This window comes from Lynx rufus, unplaced genomic scaffold (genome assembly GCF_022079265.1).
Source record: "Lynx rufus isolate CCGP_SWC_20201006 ecotype Redwood Valley unplaced genomic scaffold, mLynRuf1.p SCAF_2, whole genome shotgun sequence".
Lineage (NCBI taxonomy): Eukaryota > Metazoa > Chordata > Mammalia > Carnivora > Felidae > Lynx > Lynx rufus.
The window spans coordinates 177,950,091-177,975,377 of NW_025814834.1; the positions used below are offsets into that span (position 1 = coordinate 177,950,091).

General features: G+C 39.6%; 1 protein-coding gene across 1 annotated transcript in view; it reads left to right on the forward strand.

Moving 5' to 3' along the window:
• Positions 1-25,287, forward strand: part of USP24 (ubiquitin specific peptidase 24) — a 140,406-nt gene that overhangs the window by 11,665 nt on the left and 103,454 nt on the right. The window contains exons 2-5 of the mRNA XM_047085710.1: positions 17,989-18,154; positions 19,528-19,595; positions 23,676-23,819; positions 24,467-24,589. Coding sequence (XP_046941666.1) covers positions 17,989-18,154; positions 19,528-19,595; positions 23,676-23,819; positions 24,467-24,589 — 501 coding nt within the window. The remainder of the gene's footprint in view (positions 1-17,988; positions 18,155-19,527; positions 19,596-23,675; positions 23,820-24,466; positions 24,590-25,287) is intronic.

Genomic DNA, 25,287 nt, shown 5'->3' on the forward strand with positions numbered 1-25,287 from the left:
ATGGGCAAAATTGACATTTGATTCATTTTCCCCCCCTCCAAGTATTTGTCTTGCTTTCTCATTCAGTGTTTTTTAATGTCCGTGGTTATTGATGTTTATAAAAGGTAGTAAGGGTTGAAGAAGGGAAGGTTGAGTAAGTGCTGTCACTTGTGAAGGTCTGTGTCTGTCCACTTGAGCATCCCTGTATAGCTGACCAGGATTAGTGATATCCTTGGTTCACCCACAGTTGCACACATGCACTGGGTACTTAAAAATAAGCTCAAGGGGCGCCTGGGTGGCGTAGTCGGTTAAGCGTCCGACTTCAGCCAGGTCACGATCTCGCGGTCCGGGAGTTCGAGCCCTGCGTCGGGCTCTGGGCTGATGGCTCGGAGCCTGGAGCCTGTTTCCGATTCTGTGTCTCCCTCCCTCTCTCTCTGCCCCTCCCCCGTTCATGCTCTGTCTCTCTCTGTCCCAAAAATAAATAAACGTTGGAAAAAAAAAATTAAAAAAAAAAAAATAAGCTCAATAATCAGTATGCAAATGTCTTGAAACAGTATACCGCCTACTTTGTTTTACATGTGTACCTCTTCCTTAACTTTTTTTTTTCTGCGTATCAGATACAGTGTTTATTATAAATATCAACTGGGATGGGGGCGCCTGAGTGGCTCAGTCGGTTTAGCATCCGACTTTGGCTCAGGTCATGAGCTCACGGTTCGTGGGTTGGAGCCCCATGTCAGGCTCTGTGCTGACAGCTCCGGAGCCTGAAGCCTGCTTTGGATTCTGTGTCTCCCTCTGTCTCTGCCCCTCGCCCACTCATACTCTGTGTCTCTCTCTAAAAAATAAACATTAAAAAAATTTTTTTTAAATAAATATCAATGGGATGTGTTATACACTTGTAGGTTTGAAATTAAACATTTTTAATGATACCTTGGAAAGGTATCAATATGCTAACAGCATAATATGTGCCTTAGATTAAATATCTTAATGAGTACAGAAATAAAACAGTGTATATTGATTAACCCTTAGAGAATAACTTGAAAAAACCAGCCTTTAAATATGCTAGTTTTTTTTGTTTTGGTTTGGTTTGGGTTTTTTTAATGACTGTGTGCATGCTTTTTCTCCTACCTGGCGTGCCCTCCTTACCCCTTTTCCCCTCTTGTCATATTGGACCATGGAAGTTAGTCCACAGCACTGCCTCTGTGATCTCTGCACTTCATCTTTTCTCTACAAAGTAGATTTCATACAGGCTTGCTGTCGACAGAGAGTAATGAACGCCCTCCTTATTTCAGTACAGCCAATCCTAATGCTAACATACCACATGTACTGTTGATCAGGTTTGCTACTGGTTTTCTAGTCGGGCTTGATACCTTCCATTATTTTTCCTCCCATTCATGGTTCTGTTTTTCCTGGTTAAAAGTCCCTCCTTGACTTTGAGTAGAGATCCTTACATTCCCCTGCCACAGCATTTATCTTTCCCGTTGGAATTATTCACTTACTTGTCATGCGGACTGAATTGTGAGTCTTCTGAGGACAGGGTCTGATCTTCTGTATTTCCTGTAACGTTCAGGGTAACACTTGACATAGAAGGTGCTAAATGAAGTGAAAAATTCTGATCTGGAAAATAGGTAGTTTGCATCACCATTCTGGAACACATTTTCCTTCATTTGCAAGTATCAGATAGCATCTGAAAGCTAATCTTGCCTAAAAGAACCTACTCCATAGCTTGAAGGCAACATAAACATTTTGGGAGTCCTGTAACAGATTTCTGTTGTGGGATTTATCTTGTTTTACAGTTTGTGGGAAGGAACTTTTCTTGAACTGTTGCCAGCGTCGTTAAAACGGGCACCATTTTGGTGCATAATAGCACATTAAATTTCAACTTTGGTATGCAGTACCACTCCCTTTGCTTTATAAACTTTTCTATGGCTTGCACAGAAAAATATTGAACACAGGAAAAAACGTGATGGCTACTGGAAGAAGCAAGCCTTTTTTTTAGCCTTAGGTAGGACTGTTTGCCAGTCTGTTTTTCTATGGTTTTATTGCATGGCTTCATTGAGCTCTACTTCAGTAGGGAGAAGATTATTTGCAGAGATTATCGTTTCTGGAGAAGAAAGAGAAAACATGCTACAGTAGAATTAAAACAGGAAACAGATTTTTATTGTTAGTTTTTGTTTCAGATTCTTTTGTTTCATTTATCACTATAATAATCATTAATGATGTTACTGTTGATTTAAGTGGGTTTATTTTCAAGTAAAGCTATTAAGATGTTCATTTTTTATCCCTCTTTTGTCACCCCAATGTAAAAAAAAGATGTGTAGAGAGGAAGAAGGAGGAGGAAAGGAACAGTAGTATGGGAACCATTTGTTTAACACTGAACAAATATTTATTGAATGCCTTTGGCTCTAGTCTGTTCTCTGATTGCTAAAACACAGTTCCTGCTTTTAAGGAGTTTACAGCCTATTGCAGTGGTTATGAATGGTGGGTAGGGATGGCCAGCACCAGGTCAGAATCAATTGGGTTGCTTTTTCAGAATAGCTTGTCCCCAGCAGAGCTTCCAGCTGTCCCAGGATATATGCCAGAGTAGGGAGTACGGGGTAAGACTACTTAATAAAGCATTAGAAAAGGTGCGTGTTCTGGGGTCAACTACAAATCCAGTGTGGATGTAATTTGATTGGTATGCTAGATGTATATTTCAAGTTTTCATCTTGAACAATTTCCACCCTATGGAAAAGTTGAAACAATAGTACACCTTTTGTACCCTTCACTTTGAGTCAACATTTGCAAGCGTTTTGTCACATTTGCTTTCTCTCTCCTCTCTCTCTAAAGGCACACACACATACACACACGCGCGTGTGCGCACACACATTTTCTTTCTGAATCTTTTGAAAATAAGTTGTAAACGTCATGACACTTGACTTTTCAATACTTCAGTATGAATCTCCTAAGGACAAAGACATTCTTCTACAGAAGCACAATACCATTATCTTAGCAAAGGAATTTAACAATGATATATTAATATTCTCCATCATTTAATTCATATTTAGATTCCCCCCACTTATACCAAAAATAGCCTTTATAGACATTTTAAAAATAACCCAGGATTGAACCAAAGAATATGCATTGGATTCAGTATGTCCCTTTAATGTAGTTTCTAGAATAGTCTTTGTATGTTTTTAGTCTTTGGATACTGACATTTTTTAAAACAACCCAGTTCTCTTTTCTGTTTTTTAAAGATTTTATGATTGAAAAATACACAAGGAAGTTTTATCATGATCTGTTAAGGCAGTAAGGAAAACTGAACAAAAATATTAACTTCTTCCATCACATAATTTTTTCCTCCTTAGTATGACTGCACTTTCAATCATCTTTTTCTGACTTTTACAAAATGTTAGCATTTTTAGAGCTTCAGAAAAGAACTTGGATCCATAGGTAAGCATTTTCATTTTAGAGATGAAACTGAAGTATGAAGATACCAAATCTTATGCAAGAACGTGGTTCTCAGCCAGGGGCAGTTTTGCCCCAGGAGATATTTGGCAGTGTCTGGAGACATTTTTGGGTGTCACAACTAAAGGGGTGCTTCTCGCACCTCATGGGTAGAGGCCAGGGATGCTGCTTAAACATCTCACGGTGCACAGCACAGCCCCCGCCCCCCGCCTCAGCAAAGAACTATCCAGCCAAAACTGTCAGTGGTGCTAAGGTTAAGACACTCTGGTCTAAAATCACACACTAACTGCGAGACTTAAACTCATTTCTTGACTGTCAGTTCTGTCTTCTGTCCACACGTGAAAAACACAGCACCTCGCTTTGTTTCCCGTTGATTCCCCCCCCCCGCCCCTTCACCCTCATTTCTTCACGCTGAACCTTTTGATTAAGCCTAGTGAATTATTTTCTGGCTATAAGGATTAAGATGGATTAGAACATATTGCTGGAGAGAGCATGGAGTATCTTTCTAAGAGAAACATAAAAGTGCTTTCAGTGGAATTTTGTTCCTGTAATAAAAATCTGTGCAGAATAACCTTTAGGAGCAGTTTAGATCATCATAATAGCACTTCACTTCTGTTTATGTGATGTTTGAGCGTATAGAGCGCTTTCACATATATTATCTTACTGAGTATTCACCAAAACCCTTTGTATTAAAAGCAAACAAGTGGCCGTCTCCTTTTCACAAGCGAGGGAATAAAGGTTCACAAAAAGTGACGTATCCCGTCTGACTGTGGTTCAGTGGGTATTCGTCAAAATTACATGAAGAGAGATTGCAGTTGAACTTTTATCTGTGCAAAAAAGGAACAAGCCGTCTCAAAATGTTGGAAGCTCCTGGTCACTGGACATATTTAAGCAGAGGCTCTGGGGTTTTTCTGGGGGTATAGAAGGGATTTACATATCAGATAAAAGTTCAGACACTGGAAGTAGAATGGAGACAAGATGTGGCTCCTGTCATTGAGTAACACCATCTAATTGGGACGCCAAACCTGTGAGTAGGTAAAGCTTCCTGTACCTCAGTGTCTGATGTTCTGGGAACAGAGGAAAAGCACTTTAATTATGCTGTGCTCTGCCTTTGGTGGCAGACCCTCACACACAATTCTCTGTGCCTAGAATCCCGTCGCCTTCTCTTTCATTTCATAAGGATTTAATTCACTTGGTGCTTAACATCGATCCACTCACCAAAACGTATCGAGCACCTGCTCTGTGTCGGGGGACCGTTGCACATAATGCAACAGACAAAACAGAAGTCCTGCCCCCGTGGAGCTTACATCCTAGGTTCAGGGAGGCAGGCAGCAAACAGGGTAACAAGCAGGATGGCAGCTGAGAAGTGCCACAGAGAAAAAGAAAGCAGGGGATGGTGGGGAGAGCACGCTGGGCTGGGGATGGGGATGGCAGGCCCGCTTTTTAAAATAGGTTATTTGTGGACAGCTTCGCTGAGAAGGTCGCGCTTGAGCAAAGGCCTGCAGTGGGTGAGGAGCAAACTGTGTGGTCGTCCAAGGGGAAAGCGCTCCGAGTCAGATTCTGTAAAGGGCCAGACAGTAAATGTTTTAGGCTTTGCGGGCCGAGCAGTCCCTGTTGTAGCTACCCAGCTCGCTGTCGCAGTGCGAAGGCAGCCACGGACTACACAAACCGGCAAGATGGTCTGTGTTCCGATACAGCCTCATATCCAGAAGGAGAGAGGGGACCGTACCCTGCCGACCCCTGCGCTCAAGTGGAGGAACGCCTCGCGCAGAGGCCCTGGCGGGGAGCAAGGCTGGCCCGCTTGCGGGGCAGCGGGAAGGCCAGCGTGGCTGGCTGGAACTTAGCAAAGAGGGGAAGAGCAGGAAACGAAGTCCGAGGTGAAGGAGGGGGCAGGTCCTTGCCAGGGCCTCAGAGGCAACTCTGCTGATGCCTCTTTGTCAGAAGGAGGAAGGCAAGCCTTGAGGGTTCTGAACAGGAAGGTGACACGACCTAGTGGGAAGGATCCAGAGTCTGTCTGGGGGGCTTAGTAGCTCAAGACGCTTATTAAACGTCCGAGGAGAGGTGTCAGAGAGGAAATCGGATAGATGCGTGGAGGCGGGGGAAGGTGTCTTTATTTAGGTGGAGCTAAAATGTGAGAGCCTCAGCTTAGAGGTGGTATTTAAAACCAAGAGACTCGGGGCGCCTGGGTGGCGCAGTCGGTTAAGCGTCCGACTTCAGCCAGGTCACGATCTCGCGGTCCGTGAGTTCGAGCCCCGCGTCAGGCTCAGGGCTGATGGCTCAGAGCCTGGAGGCTGTTCCTGATTCTGTGTCTCCCTCTCTCTCTGCCCCTCCCCCGTTCATGCTCTGTCTCTCTCTGTCCCAAAAATAAATAAACGTTGAAAAAAAAAAAAAAAAAAAAAAAAAAAAAACCAAGAGACTCAGCCTCTCAAAAGGGCCAGTAGCACTCCAAAAGGACCAACACTGGCTCTTGAGGGGTGAAAAGAAATCTTAGGTATTCTGGTGGTTTTCTCCAGATCTCACCCCTCCCCAACACAGCCTTACTCTTTAATATTTAATTAACGGAGATGAGATGATTGGGAAGAACGTATGGAAAACCCTCCCTGAAGGAGGGATCATGAAAACAAGGTTGGGAAACACCACCTGCGCCCTTGAAAATCCACATTGTAACTTTTGACTCCCCTGTAACTTCACTACTAACAGCCTATTGTTGATAAGAATCCTTTCCTGTAACTCGAACAGTTGACTGACACACATTTGGCATGCTATACGTGTTATGTATTAGATTCTTACAATTAAGTAAGCTAGGGAGAAGAACATGTTATTTCAAATCATGAGGAAAACGCATTGACAGTATTTACTGTATTTATCAAAGAAATCCGTGTATGAGGGGACACACACAGTTCAAACCTGTGTTGTTCAAGGTACAGCTATACAAGACAACTTCTCGCGAAAACCTCATTTCTGTGATCATCTAAATACATGAATACCCACCAAGAGTTGTGAAAGAAGGGCCATAAGAAATGTCAGTAGAAAAGTTAGAAAATTCTCTGCTGCTTATAACAGAATGAAAATGAATTCCAAGAAAAATAATTTGCACCCAGACTTGAGACACAATGTATTAGTAGCTTGGGGACTCCCTGCCCTTGTCCGTCATCTCTCTTTTTCCAGGAAACAGTATTTTAGGAATCATTTCCTCTGGTCCGAAATAATAGAAGGAACACCAGATCTGTACATCACTGTCTCTGAATTACTTTGAAAAATATTTAATACAAAAGACTGACCATCTCAAGATTTAGTGAATGTTACAAATTCATGATACGGAGTCAAGTGTTCGTGTTTTCACGTTTTTCCTTAAGTACTTGACATACAGGATGTGATATGTTTATTTAAAAAAAATTTTTTTAATGTTTATTTATTTTTTGAGATAGAGACAGAATGTGAGCAGGGGAGGGGCAGAGAGAGAGGGAAACACAGAATCCGAAGCAGGCTCCAGGCTCTGAGCTGTCAGCACAGAGCACGACGTGGCACTCAAACCCAAGGACCACAAGATCATGACCTGAGCTGAAGTCAGATGCTCACCCAGCTGAGCCACCCAGGTGTCCTGCAATATGTTTATTTGAGTTAATAGATTTATTTTTAAAATCATAGAGAAATCAGTTTGGCATCCTCATTTTTCTGTATTGGTCGGAAATGTAGATTCTCTTCTGAGTACATTGTTGGCTAAATAAAATAGCTCAGTATATGAATTTTTATTAAAAGATACTTGATGCAACGTTGCCCATCTCCTCTCCTTTAAGTTGAATAATTTTATCTGTATTTGTTGAGTCAGTGGACAGATAGGAACTTCTCTGTAAACTGACAGGCTGTGCCTACTTGAGTAGGTTTTGCTTCTTTGATCAAAGAAGGCTTAAATTTTAATAATACATCCTTGTTGAGTTCAAGACTTTTTTAAAACTCAAAGGCAGTTTTCTAAATAAATAACTCTGTGATTAACTTAAAAGCTTATGCAATGATATTTTAAAGCTCATTTGCGAGAGTTAAGTAAATTATATTGTTTTGTATACTCAGCCACTAGGTAAGGTATTGCCTGTATTGACTTTGGTTCAGCTGCGCTTTTCAAACAGGCAAGTTTCTGGATATGGGCAGTGACATATTTTAGCATATCTAACTGTAAATATAAAAGGAAAAACACTTTTGTCAGAATAACCTACTTGTTCAATCTAAAGATCTTTGCTAAACTGTGTAGGTAGGTTTACACTATACACTTGACAACATTTGTCAATTCCATGAAAAACTTTTTCCAACTCCCTAAGTTGGAAGTACTTAGTACTAAGGATTAAGTTGCCATTTTAAGTAGGTAGATAGTAAATAGTAAGTCTCACTCTGAACAGTTTGCCAATAGATGAAATTACAACCGCCACTATTTGAATTCCCAGCTTGTTTATAGCACTGTGAAGTATTAGGGGAGTTACAGAGGCTTTGTTTATATTTTTATCTGTATTTATGGGCATAAGCAAGATTATTTACTTAGGAAACAGGCTAAATTATATCCAGTAATATTAATTGTTTTGATTGTCCTTCTGGCCTATTCAGAAACCCTAATTTAACAACATTAACTCATTTATTTTCCTTAGATGATTAAACACACAAGACTCAGCATTAATAGAGAATTTTCAGGTTAAAAATGACATTCAAGAATTGTTTGCAAGCTCATTTCTCTGTTGCCTGAATGACAGAATTGTGCATCTCTAACAAATGCTAAATTTACATCAATATTATAAAATAGTGTTTAAAATTAAGGTTTTTTTTTTTACATTTTAAATGAAATTGATGGAATATCATAGTAAGTAAAGGCATTGCCTCAAAAGGCTGAAAACTGAATTTTTATTACTTAATGTGCTTGAAAAATAATACTAGTTTTGAAATAACACTCTGTAACCTTTTGCTTGGGTTACTGTTTCCCTTAAACTTCTTCGGCTGTGTATACACTCATTCCCACTACAAATGCATGCACAACACCCAGAGACTAGTGGATCCCCCGGCCCCCAACATTCACATTATCCTGTTCTTTAAAGGCAAGAATTGTGTCTTTATCTCTCTCCAATGCTGAGCACCTTGGCTGGAACATAGAAAGCTTTTGATAAGTGTATTTCTAATTGATTTAGAACCAGTAATCATTCATGGTTACTTGGGTGTTGTTTGGATTCGGCATCTGATGAGAAAATGGTGTATTGCATTCCTTAATTCCTATTAAAAGCCCACTACCTCATTTCTGTTGGGAGCTATTTTGCAATAGGACAATTCTGAGCTGCTTTTGCGTGTGTCCTCTTGCTCAATAGGTAATTTTTGCCAAGGACAGGCTCTACTCAAAGCGATGACTCAAAATATTAAACCAACCTGAATTTGGGTTCGTGTCACCATTTCCTCCTCTCTTGCGATTCCCTCTCTCCGTATTGGCAGCAACCTCCTGTAAATGTAACACTGCTCTGAATCGTTCGTTAGCCCTCATGTATACTGTGCCAGTTCTCTTTTCTTTCAAGGTCAAGAATGTTAACTGCTTAGGATGAGATTTTTTGCCTGTTAAATCTCAAATATGTTACTTCTAAAATTGCAGATTGAAAACTGTCAAATGGGCATATGTATTATTTTTATTACAGATCATTAGGTACAACCTTGTGTTTTGAAATTCTTAGATATATTTACATACTCACTCATGTTTAGTTACTACAACTATTGAGTTCATTTTTGTTATTCAGCTTTTTCAAATAACCGCCTTGAGATTCAATTCACGTACCATAAAGTTCACCCTCTTAAAGTATGCCTTCACAGAGTTGTGCCACCATCGCTACTCTTTAATTTTAGAATATTTTAATCACCCCCCCCCGCCCCAAAAGAAACCTTATAGCCATTAACAGCCACTGTCCCTTTCTCCCTCCTCCCATCCTCTGGCAACCACTAATCGACTTTCTTTGTCTGTGAATTTGCCCATTCTAGACATTTATATAAACAGAATCATATGATATATGGCCTTTCATGTCTGGCTTTTATTTACAATAGTGTTTTTGAAGGTTATCTCTGTTTCTCCGTTGTACGGATATACCGTATTTATTCATTCGTCAGTTTTGACGACATTTGGGTTTTTACTACTTTTCGACTATTACCGATGCTGCTGTGCACATTCATGTACAAGTTTTTATGTGGACGTATGTTTCCTCTCTTTAGGGAATATCTTGTAAACATAGAGAAGAGTACAGTTGCTGTGTCCTGTGGTAACTGGGTAACCTGAGGAAGTGCCAAACTGTCTTGCCAAGTGGCTGCACCATTTTGTAATCCCACCAGCAATGTATGAGGGTTCCGGTTTACCCACATCCTCACCGATTCTTATTTCTCTCTTTAGTTTTAGTCATTCTAATGTATGTGAAGGTGGCATCTTTGGGGTTTGATTTGCATATCCCTGAGGACCAGTGATACTGAGCATCTTCTCATGTACTAATGGCCATTGCTACTTGTATATCTTCTTTGGAGAAATGTCCATTCGAATTGGTTGCCCATTTTTTGAAATTAAAAACAAATGTGTATTTATTTTGAGAGAGAGAGAGTGCACACAAGTGAGGGAGGGATGGGGCAGCAGGGAGGACGGGGGGTGGGGGGGGGGGGAGAATCGCAAGCAAGCTCCACACTCAGCGTGGAGCCCAACAGGGAGCTCCGTCTCACCAGATCTCACCACTGGGAGATCATGACCTGAGCCCATATCAAGAGTCAGATGCTTAGCTGACCTAGCCACCCAGGGCCCCTCGTTTGCCCATTTTTTATTGAGGTGTTTGTCTTTTTGTTCTTTAGTTGTAAGAGCTCTTTTTAGATCAAAGTCTGTTATCAGATATGAAATTTGCAACTATTTTCCCCCATTCTGTGATTGTCTTTTCACTTTCCTAATGATGTCCTTTGATGCACAAAAGTTTTTAATTTGATGAAGTTCAGAATTCAACACTTAACATATTTTTTCTTTTAACATTGTGTTTTTGGTGTCCTATCTAAGAACTAATTGCCTAATCCAAGGTCACGTAGATTGATTCCTATGTTACATTTTGAGTTAATTTGTATGTGTGGTATGACGTGAGGGTTTAGTTTCATTCTTTTGCTTATGTATATTCAGTGGACTACCATTTGTGGAAAAGGCTAACCTTCCTCCATTGAATGCTTTTATGCCTTTGTCAGAGATTAACTAAATTACAGTGTCACCCTTGTTGAGAATCCTTTGACCAAAATGTATGGGTTTTATTCGTGAAATCTCAGTTCACTTCCATTTATCTGTGTGTTTATCTTTATCTCAGTACCACATTCTCTTGGTCACTGTAGCTTTGTCACACGTTTTCAAAGTGAGAAGTCTAGATCCCCAAACTGTTCTTCATTTTGTTTCCAAGATTATTTTGGCTGTTCAGGTTTTTTTTTTCCTTTCTGTGTGAGTTTTAGAGTCAGCTTGTCAATTTTTGAAAGAAGTCAGCTGGAATTTTGATGCCATGCTGAATCGATAGACTCATTTGGCAGGTATTGCCATCTTAACGATGTTACGTTCCAGTCCATGAACATGTGATGTCTTTCCATTTATTTAGGTCTTCCTTAATTTGTTTGCACAATGTTTTGTTTTCAGTGTATGAGTCTTGTACTTCCTAAGTATTTTATACTTTTTGATGTTATTGTAAATGGAATTTTCTTAATTTTAGTATTGTTCATGATTAGTGTATAGAAATGCAGTTGAATTTTACTGTTTAATATAGTGTTTTAGGCAACTGCAACCTTGCTGAACTCATTTATTCTAGTAGGTTTTTGGGGGACAGGGTGTTGGTGGATTCCTTAGAATTTTCTGTATACAAGATCATGCCGTCAGTGAATGTAAATAGTTGTACTTCATCCTTTTCGACATGAAGAGATGCCTTTTATTTCTTATTTTGCCTAAGTGCTCTGGCCAGATACTTGATTACAAGATATCCTTCTTTTTCCTGGTTTTAGAGAAAATAATTGAGTCTTTCACAATTAAGTATGATGTTAACTATAGATTTTTTGTAGATGCCTCATATCAGGTTGAGGAAATTCCCTTTTCTTTGTTGAGTTTCTTGTTTTTGTTTTTGTTTTTTTCCATCGTGAAAAGGTGTTGGATTTTGTGAATATTTTTTTCTGGATCTATTGAGATTATCATGGTTTTTGTTGTTGTTGTTGTTGTTGTTGTTTTGTCTTTGGTTATGTAGTGTATTGATTGGTTTTTGTATGCTAAACTAACCTTGCATACTGGGGATAAATCACACTTCCTTGTGTGTATAATCTTATATACTGCCGGATTTGGTTTGCTAGTTTATTGTGAGGATTTTTGTATCCAGATTTGTAGGGATATTGGTCTGTCCATAGTTCTTTTTTTTTTTTTTCTGATATCTTTGTCCATTTTTTAAAAATCGTGGTAAAACATACATAACATAAAATTTACCATTTTAACCATTTTCAAGCGTAGTTCTGTGGTAGTAAGTACATTCCATTGTTCTACAACCTTCATGCCATCCATCTCCAGCATTTTTTCATCTTCCCAAGTTGAAACTGTATACTCATTCAACGGTAACTTCTTATTGTCCCTTGCGCCCATCCCTTGGCAACCGCCATTCTATTTTCTATCTCTATGAATATGACCACTCTAGTTACCTCATAAACGTGGAAACATAGAATATTTGTCCTTTTGTGACTGGCTTATCTCACTTAGCACTAATGTCTTCAGGGTTCATGCCTGTTGTAGTATGTATCAGAAGTTCCTTCCTTTTAAAGACTGAATAGATTGTGTGTATATACCACATTTGGTTTATCCACTCATTCATCAAGCATCCGTTGACGGGAGGTATCTTTGTCTGGTTTTAATATCAGGGTAATACTGGTCTCCTAAAATAAGTTGGTAAATGTTCCCTTCCTTTCTTTGTTTCTTTGTTTCTTTCTTTGTTTCTTTTTTTTTGTTTTTTTGTTTTTTTTTTTGAGTTGGGGAAGAGTGTGCAGGATTGATGTTGATTCTCCTTTAAGCATTTGGTACAATTCATCAGTAATAGCATCTGGCCTTTGGCTTTTCTTTGTGAGAAGCTATTGATTACAAAGCATTCCATTTCCTTGGTGTAGGTCCTTTCAGATTTTGTTTCTACTTGAGTCAGTTTTTCCGGTTTATGTCCTAGGAATGTGTCCATTGCATCTAGATTATCTAATTTGTTGGCATGTAATCAATCAATAGTATTCCTTGTAGTCATTTTTATTTCCAAAAGGTCAGTGTTGATAATCCCCTCTTTTCTTTCCTGATATTAGTAATTTGAGTCTTCTTTCTTTCTTTCTTGGTCAGTCTAGCTAAAAATTTCTCCTTTTTGTTGAAAGGAGTTCTCTTTTCAAAGAACTAATTTGGTTTTTTTATTGCCTCCATTGTTTTTCCTATTCTTTCATTTATTTCCACTCTGATCCTTATTATTTCCTTCCTTCTGCTTCCTTGGATTTAGTTTGCTTTTTCTAGTTTCCAAGGTTCATGGTTAGGTTATTGATTTGAAATCTTTCTTCTTAAAACAAAAATTTCCCTCCAATCACTGCATCATAAACTTTGTTATATTTTTACTTTCATTCCACTCAAAGCACTTTCTCATTTCCATTATTTTTTTTTGATCCATTAGTTATTTAGAATTGTGTTGTTAAAAAAAAATTTAAAAAAAAAAAAAAGGGGGCGCCTGGGTGGCACAGTCGGTTAAGCGTCCGACTTCAGCCAGGTCACGATCTCGCGGTCCATGAGTTCGAGCCCCGCGTCGGGCTCTGGGCTGATGGCTCAGAGCCTGGAGCCTGTTTCCGATTCTGTGTCTCCCTCTCTCTCTGCCCCTCCCCCGTTCATGCTCTGTCTCTCTCTGTCCCAAAAATAAATAAACGTTGAAAAAAAAAAATTAAAAAAAAAAAAAAAAGAATTGTGTTGTTGAATTTTCACATGTTTTTGGATTTCCCAAATTTCCTTCTGTTGATTTTCAATTTCATTCCACTGTGGTCAGAAAACACTTTGTATTATTTTAATCCTTTCAAGTTTATTGAGGCTTGTTTTAGGACCTAACATGCTCTATCCTAAAGAGTTTTATAAATGTCTTTTACATTTAGTTTGCAGTATTATTTAACTTTCCTATGTCCTTGTTGATCTTTTATATTGCTCCATCTATTACTGAAAGTGAGGTATTGAAACCTCCAGCTTTTCTTGTTGAATGTGTATTTCTGTCTTAAATTCTGTCACTTTTTCCTTTCTTTACCTTGAGTCTCTTTTGTTAAATGCATGCATTTTTTGTAATCATTACATTTTTCTGGTGGATCAGCCCTTTATTATAAAAAAATCCCTTGTCTTTAGTAACAGATTTTCACATAACATCTATCTTTTTTTTCTGTATTAGTGTAGCGACTCCAGCTATCTTTTGGTTATTGTTTTCATGGTATGTCTTTTTTCATCCTTTTATTTTATCTTCCTCCTATATTGACCTTTTTTTTTTTAATCATTATGAAACGTCTCTTTTTATCTTTGGCAGTATGTTTGTCTTAACATCTAGTCTGATACCTGTATAGCCACTCTTGCTCCTTTATGTGTATGTGATATATCTTTTCCCATTCTTTTATTTCACCCTCTTTGTGTCTTTGAATCTAAAGTGTGGCTTTAGACAGCATATAGTTGATCATTTTTTAAAATCCATTCTGCAAATCTCTCCCATTTTCATTGGAGTGTTTAGTCCATTTATGTTTACCATATTACTGATAATTATAATTTAATTGAGAAGACAAAATTTACATCTACCATTTTGCTGTTTGTTTTCTATGGTTTATGCTGTTTTGTTCTTCCATCTTCCATAACTCCTGTTTTTTTGTATTAAGTAGGTATTTTTGAGTATACCATTTTAATTCCCTTTTTTCTTTCACTATATACATATTTTTAAGTTATTTTCTTAGTGGTGGCCCTGTGGATTATAATTAACATCTCAGTTTGTAGCAGTATAGTTCAGATTAGTATCAACTTAATTTCAATCGTGTACAAAACATCACTCCGTTACCAGTTTTATGATTATTGCTTTGTGCATCAGCCTTTTAAATCAGGTGGGAGAAGAAATACTACATTAATACTGTCTTTATATGAGCGAGATGATGGGGGCTCATGGAGGTGGTGAGAGCAAGGTTAGTTCCACATTTGTGCATTTTTAAGAAAATAGAATCTGTAAAGAAATAGCTTTTACTGGAAAAATAGTTATTAAAACGTCAGTGTGATTAATTTTTAAGTGGTGGAATAAATGGTAGGTTTATTTTTCGCTATTCATGTTTTCGGTATTTTCTATTAAGAACATGTGTACCTATTTAGTAATTTAAGACAAAAACATAAAAGTATTTAGAAGCTAAATTATTTATGTTACCAACTGTAATGGAGTTCTTAAGTAGAGTATACTAAGTATAATGTAACTTTTTTTTTTTTTTAACCACTACAGGTACACCCCCATCTTTCTAGATTCATTAGATTCTTCCTGTGTAAAGTACGGAATTTTCTTAGATTCTGTATGGCACCAGAATTCTATGCCTTTTATATATTTATCTAACTAAATAGTTTTTAATTTTGAAATAATTCCTGATTTACAGACAAATTGCAAAAAGGACATTACAACTTTACCATAAATCTGGAATTTTTATATAACCTTTATTCAGGTTCTTCAAATGTTAACCTTTTATCACATTCTCTTTATCATTCTCTCTTTGTGTATATTATCACGTGTATGTAAATATGTGTGTGTATGTATTGTTACTGCTTTTCCTGAACTGTTTAAGAATAAATTACAGACATGATGCCCCTCCATCCTTAAATACTTCAGTGTGAAAATGAAGATACTCTCTTTTTTAACCTTAGTACATTACCAAGACGAGGAAATTAACACTGATCCAGTACGAAAGTCTTTGAAGCCAAGAAATAAACTAAAACAAACAAAAGCCCGTGCTGCATTCAGTTATCATGGCTGTCTGGTCACCCTCAGTCTTTCATAACTTTGGCGTTTGTGAAGAATACAGACTAGTTATTTTTTAGAGTGTTCCTCATTTTGGGTTTCCTCATGACTGGATTCGGGTTCCGCATTTTTGGCAGGAATAGCCCAGCAGGGATGTTGTCGTGCCTTCATGGTACGTCCCTTTGGTACGCACATGAAGTTCGTCTCATTACTGATGCTGTTAAAGACCTTGCCACCCCTACCCCCCAAAGGAAGCTCTTAGCTTTTCGGTTGGCTGTTTTTGGCGTATGAACAATAGAAATTCATCTTGCGCTGTTCCAGAGGCTGGAAGTCCAAGATCAGAGTGCCCGCATGGCTGGGTTCTGGTGCGGGCCTTCTGCAGGTCACAGGCTGCCGACTTCATTGTGTCGTCTCACATGGCAGAGCAGGGAGAGAACGCAGCTCTCTTGTGACTCTTAGGAAGCTCTTGGGGGCTCTTCACTTAGTAACTGCTGGGTGCAGTTGATGATTTCATATATGATTTGATCTATTAACTCCTTTGGAAGTTAACAATAGATACTTCATAGTAATGACATAACCTGTCATCCAGTTGAATTGTATTTGTATATGCTTTAGTTGTACTTTGATCCTAGGTTAGTAAATTGAGGCAGTTAGCAAGTATGCTATTTTGAAAGTATACAGAATCTTTACTCTTAGAGTGTCCTCAGCTTCCTTTAAGTAAAACTATTTTATTTGCAGAACTTATTAATTACGTGTCTTTCTGAAGAGAACTGAGTTTTCCGCATATGTTACGATTGTAAACCTATTTGGTCCACCCCCACCCTTCACCCCCAGTTTCCATTGTTGTCTACTTCATTGTTAGCTTTTCATCACCTTTTTGGTTACTGTCTTATTTTCTTCCCAGCTTAACCGTGAACCTAAAAAAACTAGAGTGTCCCGTTCCTTTAGCCCTCATGTGGGATTGAAAACTGTTTTCTTCTGTGTATTTTTATCACTTCTGCTTTATATTTATGGTCTTTTCCTTAATTGAGGCTAAAGGTAATTTCTTTTAATGGAATGATTATAGAGTGAGTTGTGAAAATATTTAGGTTTTAAAGAAACCAGAGTAGGTATGAGGCAGTTTGGAGGAGGGGCCCAGTTTGCTTTATAACAGATTACTGTGGTAAGAATTGATGGAAAGCCTGGCAGGTCCCCTATTAGTAGTTGAAACTTTGTTTGCACAAAGTCTTTTTCCACCTTATATATATTAAACACATACTCTGTGTTAGCCACTGGGTTCTGGAGATACAGATACAGAGGTGGTCAAAACCAGCCCGGGTTCCTGTCTTCATGGAGCTTGGTCTAGTGGGGGCAAACATAAAATCATTCACAAATATGGGGCACCTGGGTGGCTCAGTTGGTTAGTTCAACTCTTGGCTTTGGCTCGGGTAATGATCTCACAGCTCATGGGTTTGAGCCCCACATCGGGCTCTGTGCTGACAGTGTGGAGCCTGCTTGGGATTCTTTGTCTGTCTGTCTGTCTCTCCCTCAAAGTAAATAAACTTAAAACAAAAATCAATCACAAATAAATGTAAAATTAGATCTGTGAGCTGAGCTATGAGGAGAAGCTCAGGATGGCAAGAGTATAAAATAATTAGGGAAATTTGGTATAGTTTGGATGTTCTGGAAAGGCTTTTCTGAAAGAGTTAAGGATGTAAAGGAGTTTACATAGGTTAAAGAAGGTGGATGGGTGAATTCAGGAGTAGTGGCACCTCCATGGAGGTGGGCGGAAGTAGATGGATTGGAGAGAAATTTAGGAGGTCTTATCACCAGGTCTTGGAGTGGGGATGGGAGCACAGGGTTTTAAGAACGAGTCCCTGATTTCTGGCTGTGGTGCCTTTCACTGGGATGGAGAACACCGAGAGGAGAGAAGAGAGCCTAGCGCTGACGTTTGAGAAGCTCCAGTATTTGATGGTCAGGAAGAGGGGGTGAAGAGACAGGGCAGAACAGCCAGACCCCCGGGGAGGTGAGGGGTGAGCTAGTCTTGCAGGAAGAGGGAGCGGACAGAGGGGCACACACTGCGGGGAAGGAGGAGAAGGACTGAAACTGCTCATTGGATTTAATGTCATAGCGTCCAGTAATGGCCTGAGCAACAGTGGCTGTGGGAGAGTGAGGGCTCTGGAAAAGCCATACTGGTGCGGGGTCAGGGGTCACTCGGTGTGAGGAGATGGGGACAGCAATGCAGAGGACCCTTTGGAGAAACCCGTCCCCTCTGACAGCGGGAGAGCAAGGATGGCTGTAGGTGAAGGTAGTTTGCTGTTCTGTAATGAGACACTGAGAGAGCTCATTTTTGAAGAAAGGTGAAATGACTTCTGCGAGAGCGGGATGTCACCGTGAGGGGAGTGGACAGTAGCCCAGCTGGTCCGGCAGATGTGACCGTGAGGGAGCCGTGGGGGATCCACACTCCGTACGGGGCGCTACTGCTGGGCATGCATCTCCGCTGTGCTCAACGTACACGCATTGTCACGCAGTCACTGATGCGTCTGCTTGTGTTTTTGCCGTCATCCCTGTTTGTCAGAAGAATGATGAAAACGGAAACTGCTCGGGGGAAGGGATCGAGTTCCCCACCACGAATCTGTACGAGCTGGAAAGCCGCGTTTTGACCGATCACTGGTCCATCCCCTACAAGCGGGAAGAATCATTGGGCAAATGCCTGTTGGCGTCCACCTACCTGGCCAGGCTCGGTAAGCTCTCCCCCCGCAGGCCCCAGGAGGGGGGGGGGGGTGGGCGGGTGGATCGATACCAGGCCTGGCCTTAATCCTCCCTCTTGTCCCTGCCCGTCTGGGTGACATTCGATCATTTACTCTCCTGGTCTCCGTCTAGCCCCCGTGGACTAAAAGCTTTGAATTGAACCACCTGTTGTCTCCTAGCTCCAATAGAGTATGAGAGTCTTCAAAATATAATTGAGAAGCTTTGTGGAAATTGAAAGGAACGTTGTCCACAAAAGCTTGGAGCATTTTAAGGTTCAGTTCAGTGGCTTTTTGTCCTTTAAGAGAAAAAGTACTACTTATTTAGCAAACATTTTGCGCATATTAAATGTTTGACACTGTCTTCAGTACTTTACAAATATTAAACTAATAGAGTAATAAGCTATCTCTGGGTTGGAAAATGGGTATCAGTGTAAGGACGCTTCTAGACTCTGTACTGAAGAAAAATAGTTTTCATATTCAGTTCAGTTATAGGATGAATTGGTCCACTGTTTTGTGATTTTCTTTTCCTCATTAAAAGTATACGTGGTTTAATTTACCACCATGATTAAATATGAGGCACATCAAAAGGAAATATTTTGACTGGGATCAGGTTTAATCCTCGTGGCCTCTCGTGGTACGTTCTGACTGGCTTCTCAGCAGCAGCATTTATTGCGCGCCTGTTAGGATGTGGGTGCTGTGCTACATGGTGGGTCTGAAAAAAAGAAAATGTGTCCAGCGGTATTCCCAGCGATAAGCAAAATACATTATTAAGTGTTGTGTGTGTGTGTTTTTTTAATGTATTTCAGAGGATAATTTGCAGTGGAGTCATTCATTCACTTAGCTAGTATTCATCACTTACTGTGTGCCAGGCACAGTTGTGTGCCTTTGATAACACAGAGTTCATCAGTTTGTTTTAGGGAAGAAGAGTGATTTGGGTATCTGTTGAGAATACTTTTGTTTTTATAGAGCTGTTTAAGATAACACTAATGGCTAGTAAGAAGCTGCTGTTGGTGTTTTATTAGCTGTTTAATCAGATCATTTGAAGTTACTCTGAAAATGGAAAACTAAGTTCAACCGTTTCACTTCTAATTAGTAACTTATTATACTATTAACCAATGCATAGGAATTGGTTCATATTAACATATTGTGCTATTAACAAATACATTAATACTGTGATTGTTTCTCAGTCTGTTCCTTCAGCAGGAAAAATGTACATATATATGTATATATATTCTGCTTTTAATGATCCCTTAAGAAGCTTTCTATAAATAACTAGTCCCATGGGCATGAATTTGGAATGATACATATGATTTCTGCAAACTGCCTAAAATCTTAGTAAGGCATATTGTTTCATTTATTTTGCTAAGGTCTTTCCGAGTCTGATGAGAATTGTAAAAGATTTATGGATAGGTGTATGCCTGAAGCATTTAAAAAGGTAAGAAAAAATGCGCGAGTCTGGGTTTTTTTTGGGGGGGGGGGGACCGAACAGGCTTTTTGTTTTAGTTTCTTGTGGGAGGCCAGTTTACGGGTCTTGTTCACGTGAAGAATCCCCCAGTATGCCCAGAGTCACTCTGAATTTGGGGCTTACGAAGGATTCACTTTTACATTTAACTGCTCGCCCTGTCACATTTACTTCCATCTCTTTCATTGCCGAAGAATAGGTGAAGGCTCACTTATACTTGGAAATTGCGCATCTTCCTAAGCTCAGGCCTGTGGCATTGGGAAAGATAATACTTACCCAAATACGAGCCATTTAATCTGATTGTTGTACTGAGGCAGAAGCAGGCGTTTTAAACCATGCAAAGTTTGACCGGATTGAGTATGTTTCATGGCAAGTGGCACGCGTGTGGCAGCATTTCTGTCAGAGCTAGAGCAGTGTGCTTCCTCCCATTCCGGTCACATCGCTTAGAAAGCAATTTTTCTTAACAGGGAGAATAGCAGATCACAGGACTTGTGTTTCTGAAAGCAGTCTAACTCAGCATGACTCCCTTTGCGGGACATGAGTCCTGAATCCCCAAAAGAGCAGAGACAATGTCATAGACACTGTAGTTTTCGCCAGTGCACAGCCCGCGCCTGCCTCTTCTGGGAAAGAGCTCAGTAAATCTTTGTTGAATGAATAAATGAGTCTCCTGCTGTCTTGTCCTTCTGGGTTTTGACATCCATTCTAGTCCCGTATGCAAGGAAGTCACTAGAACTACAGATGGGTGAAGATTGTATTTATCTTAAAACCCCGTAAAATAAACTGTTCATTTGTAAACTGTCACTCCCATCTACATCTTGGTAGCATCTCCCTCGCTTCAAGGCTTAAAAAATACCAAAATTAATTTTAGGAACAAAAACAGCTGCATCTTTGAAAAAAGTGCAGAATCTTTTAAAATTGTCATTTGGGCGGGGATTATATGGAATCAAGGCTTATGTTCATTTTGGATGAATTCATCTACCAATTTATCGTTTAAGATTATTTTAAACTTTTATGAATTCTGTTAAGAATTACAGTAATTTTTTTAATAGCGGAATTTTTACAGTGTGACAATACTGTATGTAGCACATTGCACTGTATGTATAAATTTACAGACAAAGAAAATACAGGCTTATTCAAAGTCGCGGAAAAGGATTTATCAGTGTAAGGAGAGGACCTTTAGGTTGATGATCTCCAGATCCAGAGAACCCTGTGTCAACGCGGGTCATTGGCAAGTTGCGTATTTGGAGTATATTACTCTGTGTGCAGAGACAGTCCAGAGAACAGTTTTATATTATGTGCTCATCTGTTTGTAATAGCATAATAAGTGGTCCAGCGGTTGGTTGCTAGGTTGTTTTTTCCCAGAAAACTACGAGCACAAAGGTACCCTACGTTGTGTTGTTCAATGTTTATAGAAAAATGTATGTGTTAAGTTCCCTTTACAGTTAAGAGCTATTAAAAAAGGTTCTTGTCTGGAGCGCCTGGGTGGCTCAGTCGGTTAAGCGTCCGACTTCGGCTCAGGTCACGATCTCGCGCTATGTGAGTTTGAGCCCCGCATCGGGCTCTGTGCTGACTGCTCAGAGCCTGGAGCCTGTTTCAGATTCTGTGTCTCCCTCTCTCTCTGACCCTCCCCCGTTCATGCTCTGTCTCTCTCTGTCTCAAAAATAAATAAATGTTTAAAAAAAAAAAAAAAGGTTCTTGTCCCCATCAAAAAAGCATACTTAAAAAAAATTTTTTTTAATGTTTATTTATTCTTGGTGGGGCGGGGGGAGAGAGAGAGAGAGAGAGAGACTGAGCGTGAGTAGGGGAGGGGCAGAGAGTGGGAGACACAGAATCCGAAGCAGGCTCCAGGCTCTGAGCTGTCAGCACAGAGCCCGACGCGGGGCTCTAACTCACAGACCGTGAGATAATGACCTGAGCTGAAGTCAGACACCCAACCGACTGAGCCACCCAGGCACCCCCCCCCTTTTTTTTTTTTAAATCAGAAGAGCTAAGGACTCTGTGTGCCTTTGATTTGGCTACGAGAAAACTCAGTGGTATTTTATATAATTGCCATTGCTTTCCTTAGCTGTGTTTCCGGGTATGATGACTATTTCTCTACCCTCTTCCCTTGGCTTTTCTTACAAGCCACCTCAAATGTTTTATTAGAAGGAAGGTATGAGTAATAAGCAATTGTATGAATGAGGCGCACAAAAGGGACTCTGTTGTCGTGTCTGCCTTCTTCACCTGTTACCTTCAGGCCAGCCTGGATTCTTTACCATGTGTTCAAGCAGGGAAGGAAATCTAGGTCTGGCCTTAGCGCATAGTTACGTTTAAACCTTGAGCACAGCTTCCCCACAAAGGGCTGCCTGTCTTTCCCCTCTTCTGCAAGGTAGGTTGAATTCCCTTTTCAGATTAAAAACTGAACAGTGAGATGGCAACAGGAGTGGTGCTGAATTTTATTTTATAGTCCTATGAAGCTTCTTGAGTGCTTATCTCTGCTTCATCTTGCTTTATAATTTAGGTGTAGGAGGAATATACAGGCAGGCAAAAAATTCTTGCAAAAAAAGTAGTAACTCATTGGTTTATATAAAGTCGGTGTTATGATTATTGCTCATTGGAGCAAATCGTGCAATTAATTGGTATTTAGAAAATCTGGAACTGAGGTTTTTCTCTGCAGCTAGAGAAGTTTGGGCTCTTTCAGGCTGCTCTTGTTAAGGGATTCTCAGTGTGACGAAGATGGAATTTTTATTGCATAGTATTTTCCCTCTAAAGGGAAATCTTAGGAAAACATGAAACCAGCATACCAATTTGCCATTATTTTAATAAGTGAAACCCTTTGATTTCTCATTCCCCATTCTGGCAAGTTATTCCTGCATTAGATTTCCCCAAGGACTAGAAGCCTGAGGCGTGGAGAAATCCACTGATGGTTATTTGAGTTTCATCTGTGCACCTTTTCCCGCCTTGTTAATGAATCTGAGATGCTGTCTGAGTGTAACATGCACGATTGTTGTGTATTTTATGTTTTGTATTTAAGAGAAGCAGTGGCAAAGTAAATAGCGTTACAGTGCCTTATCACTTAGAGCTATTTTAGATTGGCTTAAACAATTTTAAAAACTGAATATTACTTTTATACATATCAGAAAGGAAAACGTAAGCAAAATCTGTAAAATATTTCTAAAATGGTTTCCACATTCATAGTCCTGTTGCCATCTGGTCAACAGGTGGGAAGATGCAGTTCTGACATATAAAAAATCTGACAAGAATGTGTGTGTTCAAATCATGAAATATAGCATCCATTTCTTTTTAATTTTTTTTTTTTTCAACGTTTATTTATTTTTGGGACAGAGAGAGACAGAGCATGAACGGGGGAGGGGCAGAGAGAGAGGGAGACACAGAATGGGAAACAGGCTCCAGGCTCCGAGCCATCAGCCCGGAGCCCGACGCGGGGCTCGAACTCACGGACCGCGAGATCGTGACCTGGCTGAAGTCGGAAGCTTAACCGACTGCGCCACCCAGGCGCCCCAAGCATCCATTTCTTAGATTCCAAGAATATCAGTTAGTATTGGCGGCCACGATATATTTAATAACAGTACTGTACTATGTATAAGATACTTTTTCACATTTGTTTTATCTTTTGATATTGAGCACATCTGTGTGAAGTGGGTAAGAATTTGCCTCTTTGCATGAAAGAAACTGAGCCTCGGGAACTCAGGTAAATTTGTCCAAGATCAGACAGCTAGAAAACAGTGGTAGCTCCAGGATTTGGTCTCACGTTCTCACTTGCTCTACACCACTTGACCTCCCCCCAGTAATGATGAAAAGTAGAGAAACAAATGCAAATTTTCTTTTAAACAAACTGCTTCAATGTAAGGGAATTAACATGCAAAAACAAAACTCAGTGTTGACTCTGAAATAAAGGAACGAGCAGACTGGCTACAGGCTTTCCTTAAAGCAAGACATCTGCATAAGAGTAATATTATGGTAATAATCTCTTGATTATTCAAGATTGAACTGATAAACAATAGACTTTTTCTTTTCAAGTTAGACTCTATAAAGTGCCCTTTGTTTTTGTAGCTCCTGACATCAAGTGCTGTTCACAAGTGGGGTACTGAAATTCATGAAGGAATCTACAACATGTTGATGCTATTAATAGAACTGGTTGCAGAGAGAATTAAACAAGATCCGATTCCCACAGGTCTCCTGGGTGTGCTTACGATGGTACAGTATCTCTAAAATGAAGCACTTTGTGTTTTGCTTTTATTTAAAATACCTTCTGTCTGTCCTCTGACTTGTAATTAATGATGAGTGATAACTAATATAGTTAAAGATCTTAATTTAGCTGTTAGGGATCTTGCTTTTTATTTTAAACACAGAGCAGCCATTCATTCTGTGTTTTCAGTTTTAACGAAATACCTTTCTAATTTTAATAGCTTTTTCAGCTCTTAGAATGATTAAATAGCTTTCCCTCATGTCTTCCTGATTATTCACATAAATGCTTTCACATGGGGTGTTCTTGCGGTTTGGTTTCTGGCCTTTTTCCCTGACTGGTCACAGTAGCTGTGTGAAGAAGGGGACTTTACTGCCCTGCGGCCCACCTGTCCCTGTGGCAGCTCCAGGGCCCCTGGTGCACCGGCCTCACCTGGCCCGAATCCTGGTCTCCCTCCCTGTGAGCCCTGAACCGGATAGGAGAGCCCTGCTTCAGGCATTCACTCCTCTGCACCGGCTAAGGAGTATGCGCTGTGGGGATATTTGAAAGATTCCGCTAATGGAGGAGTCCAAGGCTATATTTTTCTTCTTTTCTCCTGCTAATATTGTTGCTATAGAAATAGGTAATAATAATGCTTCTCTGTTCTCTTTGAATCTAGGCTTTCAATCCCGATAATGAGTACCATTTTAAAAACAGAATGAAAACATCTCAAAGGAATTGGACAGAAGTGTTTGGGGAGGGAAATATGTTTGCTGTTTCACCTGTGTCTACTTTCCAAAAGGTAAATATAGTCTAGTTTTGTCATTTTATAGAGAAATATATTGAAAAAGTTTTTCTGTGCTATAAAAATTTACGTGGAAAGATTAAAACAGTCTGTGAAAAATGACAGTTATTCCATATGGCTCATAAAATCGCTTAACTTTTTTTCAGATATTGCATATTTTTCCATAGCTGTTAACTAACATCATAAAGAATTTTATAGATTCGAAATGATGTTAAGTGAAATGTGGAATGACCGCATGACATCAATGCCCTATTTATTGAATTGTCAGAACCCCAGTTTAATGGGTGTCCCAGTTTCTTATAGATGTTTGAGAGGCTAGAGCATTTGAAATCGTTATAGATGTTTGAGAATCCAGAGCATTTGAAATCGTTTGAAATGACTAATTAAGCCTAGAAAAAATAATCTAGAAGTTAGTTTCATGCATCATTTTCTTTTAAGCTCCATAAGCATTAAAGCTTTTGTTTTCTTTCAAGCCAAGAACCAATATCTTCATTTTATATTTAAAGGTCTACAATGTGCCGGTGACATTATACCCACAAAGAGTACATAATTTAAACAATCTGTTGACTGAACTCTGGCTTTCGAGAAACAGTGGAAAGCAGTAAATTTAGTAGATAGAAAACTTGTCCGTTGCTTTAGTGGAAGCAGAGGTTTAGCTCAGCCGTCTTATAAAGAGTGCTAAGGCATGGTTCCTA